This window comes from Procambarus clarkii, chromosome 69 (genome assembly GCF_040958095.1).
Source record: "Procambarus clarkii isolate CNS0578487 chromosome 69, FALCON_Pclarkii_2.0, whole genome shotgun sequence".
Lineage (NCBI taxonomy): Eukaryota > Metazoa > Arthropoda > Malacostraca > Decapoda > Cambaridae > Procambarus > Procambarus clarkii.
In genome coordinates this window covers 11,236,614-11,252,158 of record NC_091218.1, presented here as the reverse complement: position 1 = coordinate 11,252,158, position 15,545 = coordinate 11,236,614, and the positions used below count along the sequence as shown (strand labels likewise).

The 15,545-nt window shown below is 43.2% G+C and overlaps 1 protein-coding gene across 1 annotated transcript in view; it reads left to right on the top strand.

Annotated features, from left to right (window-relative positions):
- LOC123751813 (nephrin) overlaps positions 1 to 15,545 on the top strand; it is a 222,638-nt gene that overhangs the window by 190,748 nt on the left and 16,345 nt on the right. The window contains exons 11-12 of the mRNA XM_069311033.1: positions 616 to 752; positions 3,656 to 3,768. Coding sequence (XP_069167134.1) covers positions 616 to 752; positions 3,656 to 3,768 — 250 coding nt within the window. The remainder of the gene's footprint in view (positions 1 to 615; positions 753 to 3,655; positions 3,769 to 15,545) is intronic.

The following is a 15,545-nucleotide window of genomic DNA, read 5'->3' as shown; positions in this document are numbered from 1 at the left end:
AGAAAAAAGTACAAAATGAGCAGTGAAAGAGCAGGAAGGATGTGAAGGGACCATATATGCAACACTTGGTGTACCATATATGCTACACTTGGTGTACCATATATGCAACACTTGGTGTACCATATATGCAACACTTGGTGTACCATATATGCAACACTTGGTGTACCATATATGCAACACTTGGTGTACCATATATGCTACACTTGGTGTACCATATATACTACACTTGGTGTACCATATATGCAACACTTGGTGTACCATATATACAACACTTGGTGTACCATATATGCAACACTTGGTGTACCATATATACAACACTTGGTGTACCATATATGCTACACTTGGTGTACCATATATGCAACACTTGGTGTACCATATATGCAACACTTGGTGTACCATATATACAACACTTGGTGTACCATATATACTACACTTGGTGGACCATATATACTACACTTGGTGTACCATATATGCAACACTTGGTGTACCATATATACACTTGGTGTACCATATATACAACACTTGGTGTACCATATATGCAACACTTGGTGTACCATATATACAACACATGATGTACCACGTACCACATATACTGAGCGCTGTGCTCACTCGCAGGTACAAGACTGAAGGGTTACAGAGCGTACTCTTCTACACTCCCATGTCAGAGAGGGACTACGGTACCCTCCTGTGCTACGCCTCCAACACCGTCGGGGTGCAGAAGACGCCGTGCTCCTTCACCGTTATCTCGGCAGGTACGTCCCCCCCCCCCCCGAGGTCGTCCCCAGTGTGTACCATATCATGGTGCACGTGGCACCACCTTGACGTCCTCTGGGATATTGTGCCCACTGGGAATTATGTTCAAGTAACGTTAAACCGACGTAGGATCAACGTTGCTGTAATGTTAAATCAGTGTTGGATTAACGTTGCTGTAATGTTATATGAATGTTGGATTAACGTTGCTGTAATGTTAAATGAATGTTGGGTTAATGTTGCTGTAATGTTGAATCAATGTTGGATTAACGTTGCTGTAATGTTAAATCGATGTTGGATTAACGTTGCTGTAATGTTAAATGAATGTGGGATTAACGTTGCTGTAATGTTAAATGAATGTTGGGTTAATGTTGCTGTAATGTTAAATGAATGTGGGATTAACGTTGCTGTAATGTTAAATCAGTGATAGATTAACGTTGCTGTAATGTTAAATCAATGTTGGATTAACGTTACTGTAATGTTAAATCCATGTTGGATAAACGTTGATTCAACGTCGTTTTACCAGATTTGGCCAAGTGGGGGGGGGGAGGGGTTGTGTGACATAGGATGTAGCGCCATCTGTTGGTGCCATACTGGGCAACACATCCCGCCAAACACACACCGAAACTACGACGTTGGTACAACGTTCGAACAAGATTTAACACCTCCTAACCAGTTTTAACAACCAATATAGCAAGTTGTAACAACGTTCTAATACGTCATAAACACGTTAAGCCAAGATGTAACAACTTTATTACAAGTTGTAACTAGCGGAAAATAGAGACAGTTTCGGTTTGTGTTTCCAGGGATAGGACTGTGTGCCTAGTTAAAGGTGTTGACCTAGTAGTTGACCTGTTGACCTTAAAGGTGTTGTAAGCCCTCACCCTTGTACTCTACACGTGCCAGGTTGGGGTGGGAGGTGGTGGCTCTCACGACAGCTGGCACTGTATTCAACTTGTTGACCACCTGTACCGGGTTCGAATGCCTCTACATTTCTTCAACTTCTGGGTTCAGAGATTGAGCTCCTGGCCACGTAGCTAAGTCGTCTTAATTCAGACACTAACCTTGTTACAAAGTTTTCAAGTTTTCCAGATAAGTTTCATGTTTCGGGAGTCCGTGCCGGTGCTGTGTATCCTGGTACTGGCCATAAATACGTTATCTTGAGATGATTTTGGGGTTTTAGTGACCCGCGGCCCGGTCCCCGACCAGGCCTCCACCCCCAGGAAGCAGCCCGTGACAGCTGACTAACACCCAGGTACCCATTTTTGCTGCTAGGTAACAGGGGCAAAGGGTGAAAGAAACTCTGCCCAGTGTTTCTCGCCGGCGCCTGGGATTGAACCCAGGACCACAGGATTACAAGTCCAGCGTGCTGTCCGCTCGGCCGACCGGCTCCCTTGGGCGTTGGATAAATGGTCTTTAAAAAGTCCTTATTATGCACGTATTTAAAGATCAAAGTGTGTTCCAACTTTCCATATGCTGGCATTGTGACTGTGGTGGAAATACGAGAATTATATCCTCTCATAAACGAATTTATTTCTCGGTGTTTACGTAGGTGCTTCCCACTTAGGAGACCAGAGGGAGTCTACGCCATTTCCTCCATCTTCGTTACTTTGCACTTGTTGTCGTTGAGCTCTTATAGCCATCTGTAAACCCCCACCTAAAGTTGGCCATGGTCATCCTGTAATTAAATGTGTTTACTCGTTCGGATTATTCACAATAAAACCAACCACGTGGGCCGGTCTCGCGTCATGCAAGTCGGCGTTCCATCCCCGACGGTCCAAATTGTTGGACACCATTCCTTTCCCCCGTCACATCCTAAATCCTTATCCTGACCCCTTCCCAGTGCTATATAGTTGTAAAACCAACCACTGGCCGGTCTCGCGTCATGCAGGTCGGCGTTCAATCCCCGACGGTCCAAATTGCTGGACACCATTCCTTCCCTCCGTCCCATCCTAAATCCTTATCCTGACCCCTTCCCTTCCCTTCACAAATAATTAAATAATTAAAATGTTTTCAGAACCGAGCCTTAAGGACTCTCAAGTGCCACATCTCACCAGTTGGACGCTATACTTCCTTCACTGTGACCCTCTGTTTCCCCTCCGTCAGGTCCCCTCACCGTGCTCAGTGGTGTGTTCCCCTCAGGTCTCCCACTTGGGTAGTCCGTCCATCATGTGTGTGACCGCCCAACCAACAGAAAATGTTATATATTTTTATATAGTTATATATATATATATATATATATATATATATATATATATATATATATATATATATATATATATATATATATATATATATATATATATATATATATATATATATATATATATAGTTTTTATATATTTTTACCGCCAAGATCGTGCCAAAATATTTCTCTCAAACTAGTAAAGTTCTGGAGAAATAAAGTTTGTTTACTGTATCTTGAGGTTATCTTGAGATGATTTCGGGGCTTTAGCGTCCCCGCGGCCCGGTCCTCGACCAGGCCTCCACCCCCAGGAAGCAGCCCGTGACAGCTGACTAACTCCCAGGTACCTATTTACTGCTAGGTAACAGGGGCATTCAGGGTGAAAGAAACTTTGCCCATTTGTTTCTGCCTCGTGCGGGAATCGAACCCGCGCCACAGAATTACGAGTCCTGCGCGCTATCCACCAGGCTACGAGGCCCCTGTAAGAGCGAGACGCTACATAATTCATCTGAATAAAAAAATACTGTCACGTGAATAGCATTCCTTGAAGAGCACCATAACACACACACGATATAAGGCGAAAGTGCAATGAAATCCTTAATTAAAAGATGCTTTTAATATCGTTTTGACTTGCTTAATCACCCTGTCAAGTGGTATATAGTGGTAATGGCTTGGCGCTTTCCTCCTGATAATTCCTTCCTTGCTTAATGACCCCGTCAGGTGCCCCGGAGGAGGTGACGGGGTGTTCAATAGACAACATCACCTCCCACTCCAGCACCGTCCTCTGTACTCCAGGCTTCAACGGTGGCTTACCTCAGCTCTTCCTCCTTCAGGTAGGTGTCTCCCTCACCCCAACTCAACACCTGGTTGATACCTGCTTGATGGGGTTCTGGGAGTTCTTCTACTCCTCAAGCCCGGCCCGAGGCCAGGCTTGACTTGTGAGAGTTTGGTCCACCAGGCTGTTGCTTGGAGCGGCCCGCAGGCCCACAACAACCAATATTACACCAAACATTACCGCCTAACATTCATAGAAATGTTGCATTAAACAAATCCTCAAGGGCGGTGACAAGGATTCGAACCTGCGTCCGAGATCATCCCAGACGCTGCCTTAATCGACTGAGATACGACATGGTCAAAAGAGTTGCAACCAGAAGTTCTACTTCCCCTTACTTGGATCCTGTAGCCTCTCCGAGACACAAACCAGGGTTTTACACGTTATTGTAATTTCTGTGTGTAATGAAGTAAGGGCGAAGAGGGAGAACGGCCTATTGATATAGCTCGAGTGCATGGGGGGAGTTGTGTAAAACCCTGGTTTGTGTCTCGGAGAGGCTGCAGGATCCAAGTAAGGGGAAGTAGAACTTCTGGTTACAACAACTCTTTTAACCATGTCGTAGCTCAGTCGATTAAGGCAGCGTCTGGGATCCTCTCGGACGTAGGTTCGAATCCTCGTCACGGCCCTTGTGGATTTGTTCATTGATACATCACGTTATTGTCATTTATGTGTGAAATGTTGCATTGTTTCAAGCGTAGGTTAGACATGTGTATGAAGGAGTTATAAATAGGAGCTGGCGCATGACCGGCCAGTAGGCCCATCCGTAGTCCCTTAATTCTTATGATTCATATATTAAACACTTCTTATTCATCATTAGCTAAGGAGGACGCGAATACTTCGAAGAGTGAACATGTTGTATTTGTGTAATGTTCGTGTTACGTACGTGTATCAGGCTACACAATACAGTGTATCAGGCTACACAATACAGTGTATCAGGCTACACAATACAGTGTATCAGGCTACACAATACAGTGTATCAGGCTACACAATACAGTGTAGCAGGCTACACAATACAGTGTATCAGGCTACACAATACAGTGTATCAGGCTACACAATACAGTGTATCAGGCTACACAATACAGTGTATCAGGCTACACAATACAGTGTATCAGGCTACACAATACAGTGTATCAGGCTACACAATACAGTGTATCAGGCTACACAATACAGTGTATCAGGCTACACAATACAGTGTATCAGGCTACACAATACAGTGTATCAGGCTACACAATACAGTGTATCAGGCTACACAATACAGTGTATCAGGCTACACAATACAGTGTATCAGGCTACACAATACAGTGTATCAGGCTACACAATACAGTGTATCAGGCTACACAATACAGTGTATCAGGCTACACAATACAGTGTATCAGGCTACACAATACAGTGTATCAGGCTACACAATACAGTGTATCAGGCTACACAATACAGTGTATCAGGCTACACAATACAGTGTATCAGGCTACACAATACAGTGAATCAGGCTACACAATACAGTGTATCAGGCTACACAATACAGTGTATCAGGCTACACAATACAGTGTATCAGGCTACACAATACAGTGTATCAGGCTACACAATACAGTATATCAGGCTACACAATACAGTGTATCAGGCTACACAATACAGTGTATCAGGCTACACAATACAGTGTATCAGGCTACACAATACAGTGTATCAGGCTACACAATACAGTGTATCAGGCTACACAATACAGTATATCAGGCTACACAATACAGTGTATCAGGCTACACAATACAGTATATCAGGCTACACAATATAGTATAGCAGGCTACGCAATACAGTATATCAGGCTACACAATACAGTATCAGGCTACACAATACAGTATATCAGGCTACACAATACAGTGTATCAGGCTACACAATACAGTGTATCAGGCTACACAATACAGTATATCAGGCTACACAATACAGTATATCAGGCTACACAATACAGTATATCAGGCTACACAATACAGTGTATCAGGCTACACAATACAGTATATCAGGGTACACAACACAGTATATCGGGCTACACAATACAGTATATCAGGCTACACAATACAGTGTATCAGGCTACACAATACAGTATATCAGGCTACACAATACAGTGTATCAGGCTACACAATACAGTGTATCAGGCTCCACAATACAGTGTATCAGGCTACACAATACAGTGTATCAGGCTCCACAATACAGTGTATCAGGCTACACAATACAGTATATCAGGCTACACAATACAGTATATCAGGCTACACAATACAGTATATCAGGCTACACAATACAGTATATCAGGCTACACAATACAGTGTATCAGGCTACACAATACAGTATATCAGGCTACACAATACAGTATATCAGGCTACACAATACAGTATATCAGGCTACACAATACAGTATATCAGGCTACACAATACAGTAGTGCAGAAAATATTATACAACTGTATATATTTTATTTTATGTTTGTTGTATTAACTCTGGCTTTGTCTTCCTGTCACCTGTATTAATATTTGTGAAACTTTATGTTCTTTATTTAAATTAAATATGAATATTGTGGTGGTGGTTGTAGTAGTGGTGGAGGTAGTGGTGATACAGGTGGTGGTAGTGGTGATACAGGTGGTGGTAGTGGTGATACAGGTGGTAGTGGTAGTGTTGATACAGGTAGTAGTGGTAGTGGTGATACAGGCAGTAGTGGTAGTGGTGATACAGGTGGAGGTAGTGGTGATACAGGTGGTGGTAGTGGTGATACAGGTGGTAATGGTAGTGGTGATACAGGTGGTAATGGTAGTGGTGATACAGGTGGTAATGGTAGTGGTGATACAGGTAGTGGTAGTGGTGATACAGGTGGAGGTAGTGGTGATACAGGTGGTGGTAGTGGTGATACAGGTGGTAATGGTAGTGGTGATACATATGGTAGTGGTAATAGTGGTAGTGGTGATACAGGTGGTAGTGGTAGTGGTGATACAGGTAGTAGTGGTAGTGGTGATACAGGTAGTAGTGGTAGTGGTGATACAGGTGGTAGTGGTAGTGGTGATACAGGTAGTAGTGGTAGTGGTGATACAGGCAGTAGTGGTAGTGGTGATACAGGTAGTAGTGGTAGTGGTGATACAGGTAGTAGTGGTAGTGGTGATACAGGTGGTAGTGGTAGTGGTGATACAGGTAGTAGTGGTAGTGGTGATACAGGCAGTAGTGGTAGTGGTGATACAGGTAGTAGTGGTAGTGGTGATACAGGTAGTAGTGGTAGTGGTGATACAGGTGGTAGTGGTAGTGGTGATACAGGTGGTAGTGGTAGTGGTGATACAGGTAGTAGTGGTAGTGGTGATACAGATAGAAGTGGTAGTGGTGATACAGGTGGTAGTGGTAGTGGTGATACATGTGGTAGTGGTAGTGGTGATACAGGTGGTAGTGGTAGTGGTGATACAGGCAGTAGTGGTAGTGGTGATACAGGTAGTAGTGGTAGTGGTGATACAGGTGGTAGTGGTAGTGGTGATACAGGTAGTAGTGGTAGTGGTGATACAGGTGGTAGTGGTAGTGGTGATACAAGCAGTAGTGGTAGTGGTGATACAGGTGGTAGTGGTAGTGGTGATACAGGTAGTAGTGGTAGTGGTGATACAGGTGGTAGTGGTAGTGGTGATACAGGTGGTAGTGGTAGTGGTGATACAGATAGAAGTGGTAGTGGTGATACAGGTGGTAGTGGTAGTGGTGATACAGGTAGTAGTGGTAGTGGTGATACAGGTAGTAGTGGTAGTGGTGATACAGATAGAAGTGGTAGTGGTGATACAGGTGGTAGTGGTAGTGGTGATACATGTGGTAGTGGTAGTGGTGATACAGGTGGTAGTGGTAGTGGTGATACAGGTGGTAGTGGTAGTGGTGATACAGATAGAAGTGGTAGTGGTGATACAGGTGGTAGTGGTAGTGGTGATACAGATAGAAGTGGTAGTGGTGATACAGGTAGTAGTGGTAGTGGTGATACAGGTAGTAGTGGTAGTAGTGATACAGGTGGTAGTGGTAGTGGTGATACAGATAGAAGTGGTAGTGGTGATACAGGTAGTAGTGGTAGTGGTGATACATATAGAAGTGGTAGTGGTGATACAGGTAGTAGTGGTAGTGGTGATACAGGTAGTAGTGGTAGTGGTGATACAGGTAGTAGTGGTAGTGGTGATACAGGTGGTAGTGGTAGTGGTGATACAGGTAGTAGTGGTAGTGGTGATACAGGTAGTAGTGGTAGTGGTGATACAGGTAGTAGTGGTAGTAGTGATACAGGTGGTAGTGGTAGTGGTGATACAGGTAGTAGTGGTAGTGGTGATACAGGTGGTAGTGGTAGTGGTGATACAGGTAGTAGTGGTAGTGGTGATACAGGTAGTAGTGGTAGTGGTGATACAGGTAGTAGTGGTAGTAGTGATACAGGTGGTAGTGGTAGTGGTGATACAGGCAGTAGTGGTAGTGGTGATACAGGTGGTAGTGGTAGTGGTGATACAGGTAGTAGTGGTAGTAGTGATACAGGTGGTAGTGGTAGTGGTGATACAGGTAGTAGTGGTAGTGGTGATACAGGTAGTAGTGGTAGTGGTGATACAGGTAGTAGTGGTAGTAGTGATACAGGTGGTAGTGGTAGTGGTGATACAGGCAGTAGTGGTAGTGGTGATACAGGTGGTAGTGGTAGTGGTGATACAGGTAGTAGTGGTAGTGGTGATACAGGTGGTAGTGGTAGTGGTGATACAGGTAGTAGTGGTAGTGGTGATACAGGCAGTAGTGGTAGTGGTGATACAGGTGGTAGTGGTAGTGGTGATACAGGTGGTAGTGGTAGTGGTGATACAGGCAGTAGTGGTAGTGGTGATACAGGTAGTAGTGGTAGTGGTGATACAGGTAGTAGTGGTAGTGGTGATACAGGTAGTAGTGGTAGTGGTGATACAGGCAGTAGTGGTAGTGGTGATACAGGCAGTAGTGGTAGTGGTGATACAGGTGGTAGTGGTAGTGGTGATAGAGGTAGTAGTGGTAGTGGTGATACAGGTAGTAGTGGTAGTGGTGATACAGGTGGTAGTGGTGATACAGGTAGTAGTGGTAGTGGTGATACAGGTAGTAGTGGTAGTGGTGATACAGGTGGTAGTGGTAGTGGTGATACAGGTAATAGTGGTAGTGGTGATACAGGCAGTAGTGGTAGTGGTGATACAGGTAGTAGTGGTAGTGGTGATACAGGTGGTAGTGGTAGTGGTGATACAGGGAGTAGTGGTAGTGGTAATACAGATAGTAGAGGTAGTGGTGATACAGGTAGTAGTGGTAGTGGTGATACAGGTGGTAGTAGTAGTGGTGATACAGGTGGTAGTAGTAGTAGTGGTGATACAGGTAGAAGTGGTAGTGGAGATACAGGTGGTAAGAATGCTTATGGACCATAAAAATTAGAACAAAATAACACAGAATCAAAACAAAAAATGCAGAAACATGAAGGAACCAAACAGTAGAGACTCCACAACATCCCGGAGCTCCAACACTACAACAGAACACCAACAAAATACACCCTAACCTCACCTAACCTAACCTCACCTAACCTAACCTAACCTAACCTAACCTAACCTAACCTCACCTAACCTAACCTAACCTAACCTAACCTAACCTAACCTAACCTCACCTAACCTAACCTAACCTAACCTAACCTAACCTAACCTAACCTAACCTAACCTAACCTCACCTAACCTAACCTAACCTAACCTAACCTAACCTAACCTCACCTAACCTAACCTAACCTAACCTAACCTAACCTAACCTCACCTAACCTAACCTATCCTAACCTAACCTAACCTAACCTAACCTAACCTAACCTAACCTCACCCAAGTATACACTCTGTATACTGAAGCTCAGCACAAGTGTGTGGAAATACAACAAAAGGTGTATACTATACATTACCAACTAAGACAAATAATACATCTCTCTCTTCAATTAATACATAAAAGGCAATTCAGCTCACTAGGTTTTACAAAACACAAACAACAGAACACAAGCAACAGAACACAGACAACAGAACACAAGCAACGGAACACAAGCAACAGAACACAAGCAACAGAACACAAGCAACGGAACACAAGCAACAGAACACAAGCAACAAAACACGAGCAACAGAACACTGGCAACAGAACACAAGCAACAGAACACTGGCAACAGAACACAAGCAACCAAACACAAGCAACAGAACACTAGCAACAGAACACAAGCAACAGAACACAAGCAACAGAACACAAGCAACCGAACACAAGCAACAGAACACAAGCAACAGAACACTAGCAACAGAACACAAGCAACAGAACACAAGCAACAGAACACAAGCAACAGAACACAAGCAACAGAACACAAGCAACAGAACACAAGCAACAGAACACAAGCAACGGAACACAAGCAACAGAACACAAGCAACGGAACACAAGCAACAGAACACTAGCAACAGAACACAAGCAACAGAACACTAGCAACAGAACACAAGCAACAGAACACAGGCAACAGAACACTAGCAACAGAACACAGGCAACAGAACACTAGCAACAGAACACAGGCAACAGAACACAAGCAACAGAACACAGGCAACAGAACACAAGCAACATAACACTAGCAACAGAACACAAGCAACAGAACACAGGCAACAAAACACAGGCAACAGAACACTGGCAACAGAACACAGGCAACAGAACACTAGCAACAGAACACTAGCAACAGAACACTAGCAACAGAACACAAGCAACAGAACACAAGCAACAGAACACAAGCAACAGAACACAAGCAACAGAACACAAGCAACAGAACACAAGCAACAAAACACTAGCAACAGAACACTAGCAACAGAACACAAACAACAGAACACAAACAACAGAAAACTAGCAACAGAACACTAGCAACAGAACACTAGCAACAGAACACAGGCAACAGAACACAAGCAACAGAACACAGGCAACAGAACACAAGCAACATAACACTAGCAACAGAACACAAGCAACAGAACACAGGCAACAAAACACAGGCAACAGAACACTGGCAACAGAACACAGGCAACAGAACACTAGCAACAGAACACTAGCAACAGAACACAAGCAACAAAACACAAGCAACAGAACACAAGCAACAAAACACAAGCAACAAAACACTAGCAACAAAACACAAGCAACAGAACACAAGCAACAGAACACTAGCAACAGAACACAAGCAACAGAACACAAGCAACAGAACACAAGCAACAGAACACAAGCAACAAAACACAAGCAACAAAACACAAGCAACAGAACACAAGCAACAGAACACAAGCAACAAAACACAAGCAACAGAACACAAGCAACAGAACACTAGCAACAAAACACAAGCAACAGAACACAAGCAACAGAACACTAGCAACAGAACACTAGCAACAAAACACAAGCAACAGAACACAAGCAACAGAACACAAGCAACAGAACACAAGCAACAGAACACAAGCAACAGAACACAAGCAACAAAACACTAGCAACAGAAAACTAGCAACAGAACACAAGCAACAGAACACAAGCAACAAAACACTAGCAACAGAACACAAGCAACAGAACACTAGCAACAAAACACAAGCAACAGAACACTAGCAACAGAACACTAGCAACAGAACACAAGCAACAGAACACTAGCAACAAAACACAAGCAACAGAACACTAGCAACAAAACACAAGCAACAGAACACAAGCAACAAAACACTAGCAACAGAACACAAGCAACAGAACACTAGCAACAAAACACAAGCAACAGAACACTAGCAACAGAACACTAGCAACAGAACACAAGCAACAGAACACTAGCAACAAAACACAAGCAACAGAACACTAGCAACAAAACACAAGCAACAGAACACAAGCAACAAAACACAAGCAACAGAACACTAGCAACAGAACACTAGCAACAGAACACTAGCAACAGAACACAAGCAACAGAACACTAGCAACAAAACACAAGCAACAGAACACAAGCAACAGAACACTAGCAACAGAACACAAGCAACAGAACACAAGCAACAAAACACAAGCAACAGAACACAAGCAACAGAACACAAGCAACAGAACACAGGCAACAGAACACAAGCAACAGAACACTAGCAACAAAACACAAGCAACAGAACACAAGCAACAGAACACTAGCAACAGAACACAAGCAACAGAACACAAGCAACAAAACACTAGCAACAGAACACAAGCAACAGAACACAAGCAACAGAACACTAGCAACAAAACACAAGCAACAGAACACAAGCAACAAAACACAAGCAACAGAACACTAGCAACAGAACACAAGCAACAGAACACAAGCAACAGAACACTAGCAACAAAACACAAGCAACAGAACACAAGCAACAAAACACAAGCAACAGAACACAAGCAACAGAACACAAGCAACAGAACACAAGCAACAGAACACAAGCAACGGAACACAAGCAACAAAACACTAACAACAGAACACAAGCAACAGAACACTAGCAACAAAACACAAGCAACAGAACACAAGCAACAGAACACAAGCAACAGAACACTAGCAACAAAACACAAGCAACAGAACACAAGCAACAAAACACAAGCAACAGAACACAAGCAACAGAACACAAGCAACAGAACACAAGCAACAGAACACAAGCAACGGAACACAAGCAACAAAACACTAACAACAGAACACAAGCAACAGAACACTAGCAACAAAACACAAGCAACAGAACACAAGCAACAAAACACAAGCAACAGAACACAAGCAACAGAACACTAGCAACAGAACACTAGCAACAGAACACAAGCAACAGAACACTAGCAACAGAACACAAGCAACAGAACACTAGCAACAAAACACAAGCAACAGAACACTAGCAACAGAACACAAGCAACAGAACACAAGCAACAAAACACAAGCAACAGAACACAAGCAACAGAACACAAGCAACATAACACAAGCAACAGAACACAAGCAACATAACACAAGCAACAAAACACAAGCAACAGAACACAAGCAACAGAACACAAGCAACAAAACACTAGCAACAAAACACAAGCAACAGAACACTAGCAACAGAACACAAACAACAGAACACAAGCAACAGAACACAAGCAACAGAACACAAGCAACAAAACACAAGCAACAGAACACAGGCAACAGAACACAGGCAACAGAACACAGGCAACAGAACACAAGCAACAGAACACTAGCAACAAAACACAAGCAACAGAACACAAGCAACAAAACACAAGCAACAGAACACAGGCAACAGAACACAGGCAACAGAACACAGGCAACAGAACACAAGCAACAGAACACTAGCAACAGAACACAAGCAACAGAACACTAGCAACAAAACACAAGCAACAGAACACAAGCAACAAAACACAAGCAACAGAACACTAGCAACAGAACACAAGCAACAGAACACTAGCAACAAAACACAAGCAACAGAACACAAGCAACAGAACACAAGCAACAGAACACAAGCAACAAAACACAAGCAACAGAACACAAGCAACAGAACACAAGCAGCAGAACACAAGCAACAGAACACAAGCAACGGAACACAAGCAACAAAACACTAACAACAGAACACAAGCAACAGAACACTAGCAACAAAACACAAGCAACAGAACACAAGCAACAGAACACAAGCAACAGAACACTAGCAACAAAACACAAGCAACAGAACACAAGCAACAGAACACAAGCAACAGAACACAAGCAACAAAACACAAGCAACAAAACACAAGCAACAGAACACTAGCAACAGAACACTAGCAACAGAACACAAGCAACAGAACACTAGCAACAGAACACAAGCAACAGAACACTAGCAACAAAACACAAGCAACAGAACACTAGCAACAGAACACAAGCAACAGAACACAAGCAACAAAACACAAGCAACAGAACACAAGCAACAGAACACAAGCAACAAAACACAAGCAACAGAACACAAGCAACAGAACACAAGCAACAGAACACAAGCAACATAACACAAGCAACAGAACACAAGCAACAGAACACAAGCAACAGAACACAAGCAACAGAACACTAGCAACAGAACACAAGCAACAAAACACTAGCAACAGAACACTAGCAACAGAACACAAACAACAGAACACAAGCAACAAAACACTAGCAACAGAACACAAGCAACAGAACACTAGCAACAAAACACAAGCAACAGAACACAAGCAACAGAACACAAGCAACAGAACACAAGCAACAGAACACAAGCAACAGAACACAGGCAACAGAACACAGGCAACAGAACACAGGCAACAGAACACAAGCAACATAACACAAGCAACAGAACACAAGCAACAAAACACAAGCAACAGAACACAGGCAACAGAACACAAGCAACAGAACACAAGCAACAGAACACAAGCAACAGAACACAAGCAACAGAACACAAGCAACATAACACAAGCAACAGAACACAAGCAACAAAACACAAGCAACAGAACACAGGCAACAGAACACAGGCAACAGAACACAGGCAACAGAACACAGGCAACAGAACACAGGCAACAGAACACAGGCAACAGAACACAGGCAACAGAACACAGGCAACAGAACACAAGCAACATAACACAAGCAACAGAACACAAGCAACAAAACACAAGCAACAGAACACAGGCAACAGAACACAAGCAACAGAACACAAGCAACAAAACACAAGCAACAGAACACAGGCAACAGAACACAGGCAACAGAACACAGGCAACAGAACACAAGCAACAGAACACAAGCAACAGAACACAAGCAACAGAACACAAGCAACAAAACACAAGCAACAAAACACTAACAACAGAACACAAGCAACAAAACACAAGCAACAGAACACTAGCAACAGAACACAAGCAACAAAACACAAGCAACAGAACACTAACAACAGAACACAAACAACAGAACACAAGCAAAAAAACACAAGCAACAGAACACAAACAACAGAACACAAGCAACAAAACACAAGCAACAGAACACAAGCAACAAAACACAAGCAACAGAACACAAGCAACAGAACACAAGCAACAAAACACAAGCAACAGAACACAAGCAACAGAACACAAGCAAGCAGCCTTAACCTTTTGTTTGGACAAAGACTAATTATTGCCACAAAATTTGGCACATTAAATAATAAAAAAAAATCTATAGTTGAGTGTCTGTTTTGAGATTTAACAAATCATAAAAAAACCAGAAATTCAATTGTAAATGAAATGTTTTGAGGCCCTTTTGAAGGCCTATACAAGACGGCACCCAGAAAACTCTTCACCCCTGAAGGATTCGAACCCAGACAGCCAGGAGCTCCATGCCACCTTGACGGGTCCAGTACTATCACCACTAGGCGACGTGTTACCCACGTGGGGCCCAGTATGAGAAGGGATGAGATGAAATATCTGAGCCCAAAGGGGTCACCGAGTGCTGTCGGGAATTGGGTTAATGGTCTGACGACTTCCAGTTCTTTTAACAGTCGTTGTGGTCTAGTGGTGAAAGTACTGGATACGCCAAGGGGGGCATGGAGCTTCTGGCTGTCTGGGTTCGAATCCTTCAGGGGTGAGGAGTTTTCTGTTAAAATAAAGTTTTTAAAATAGAGTTTTAGAAACCCTGTTTTTAAATATGTTTTTACCTAGGTCTCTCCTATATTTACCCAGGTCTCTCCTATATTTACCCAGGTCTCTCCTGTATTTACCCCCAGGTCTATTCTGTATTTACCCCAGGTCTATCCTGTATTTACCCCAGGTCTATCCTGTATTTACCCAGGTCTATTCTGTATTTACCCCCAG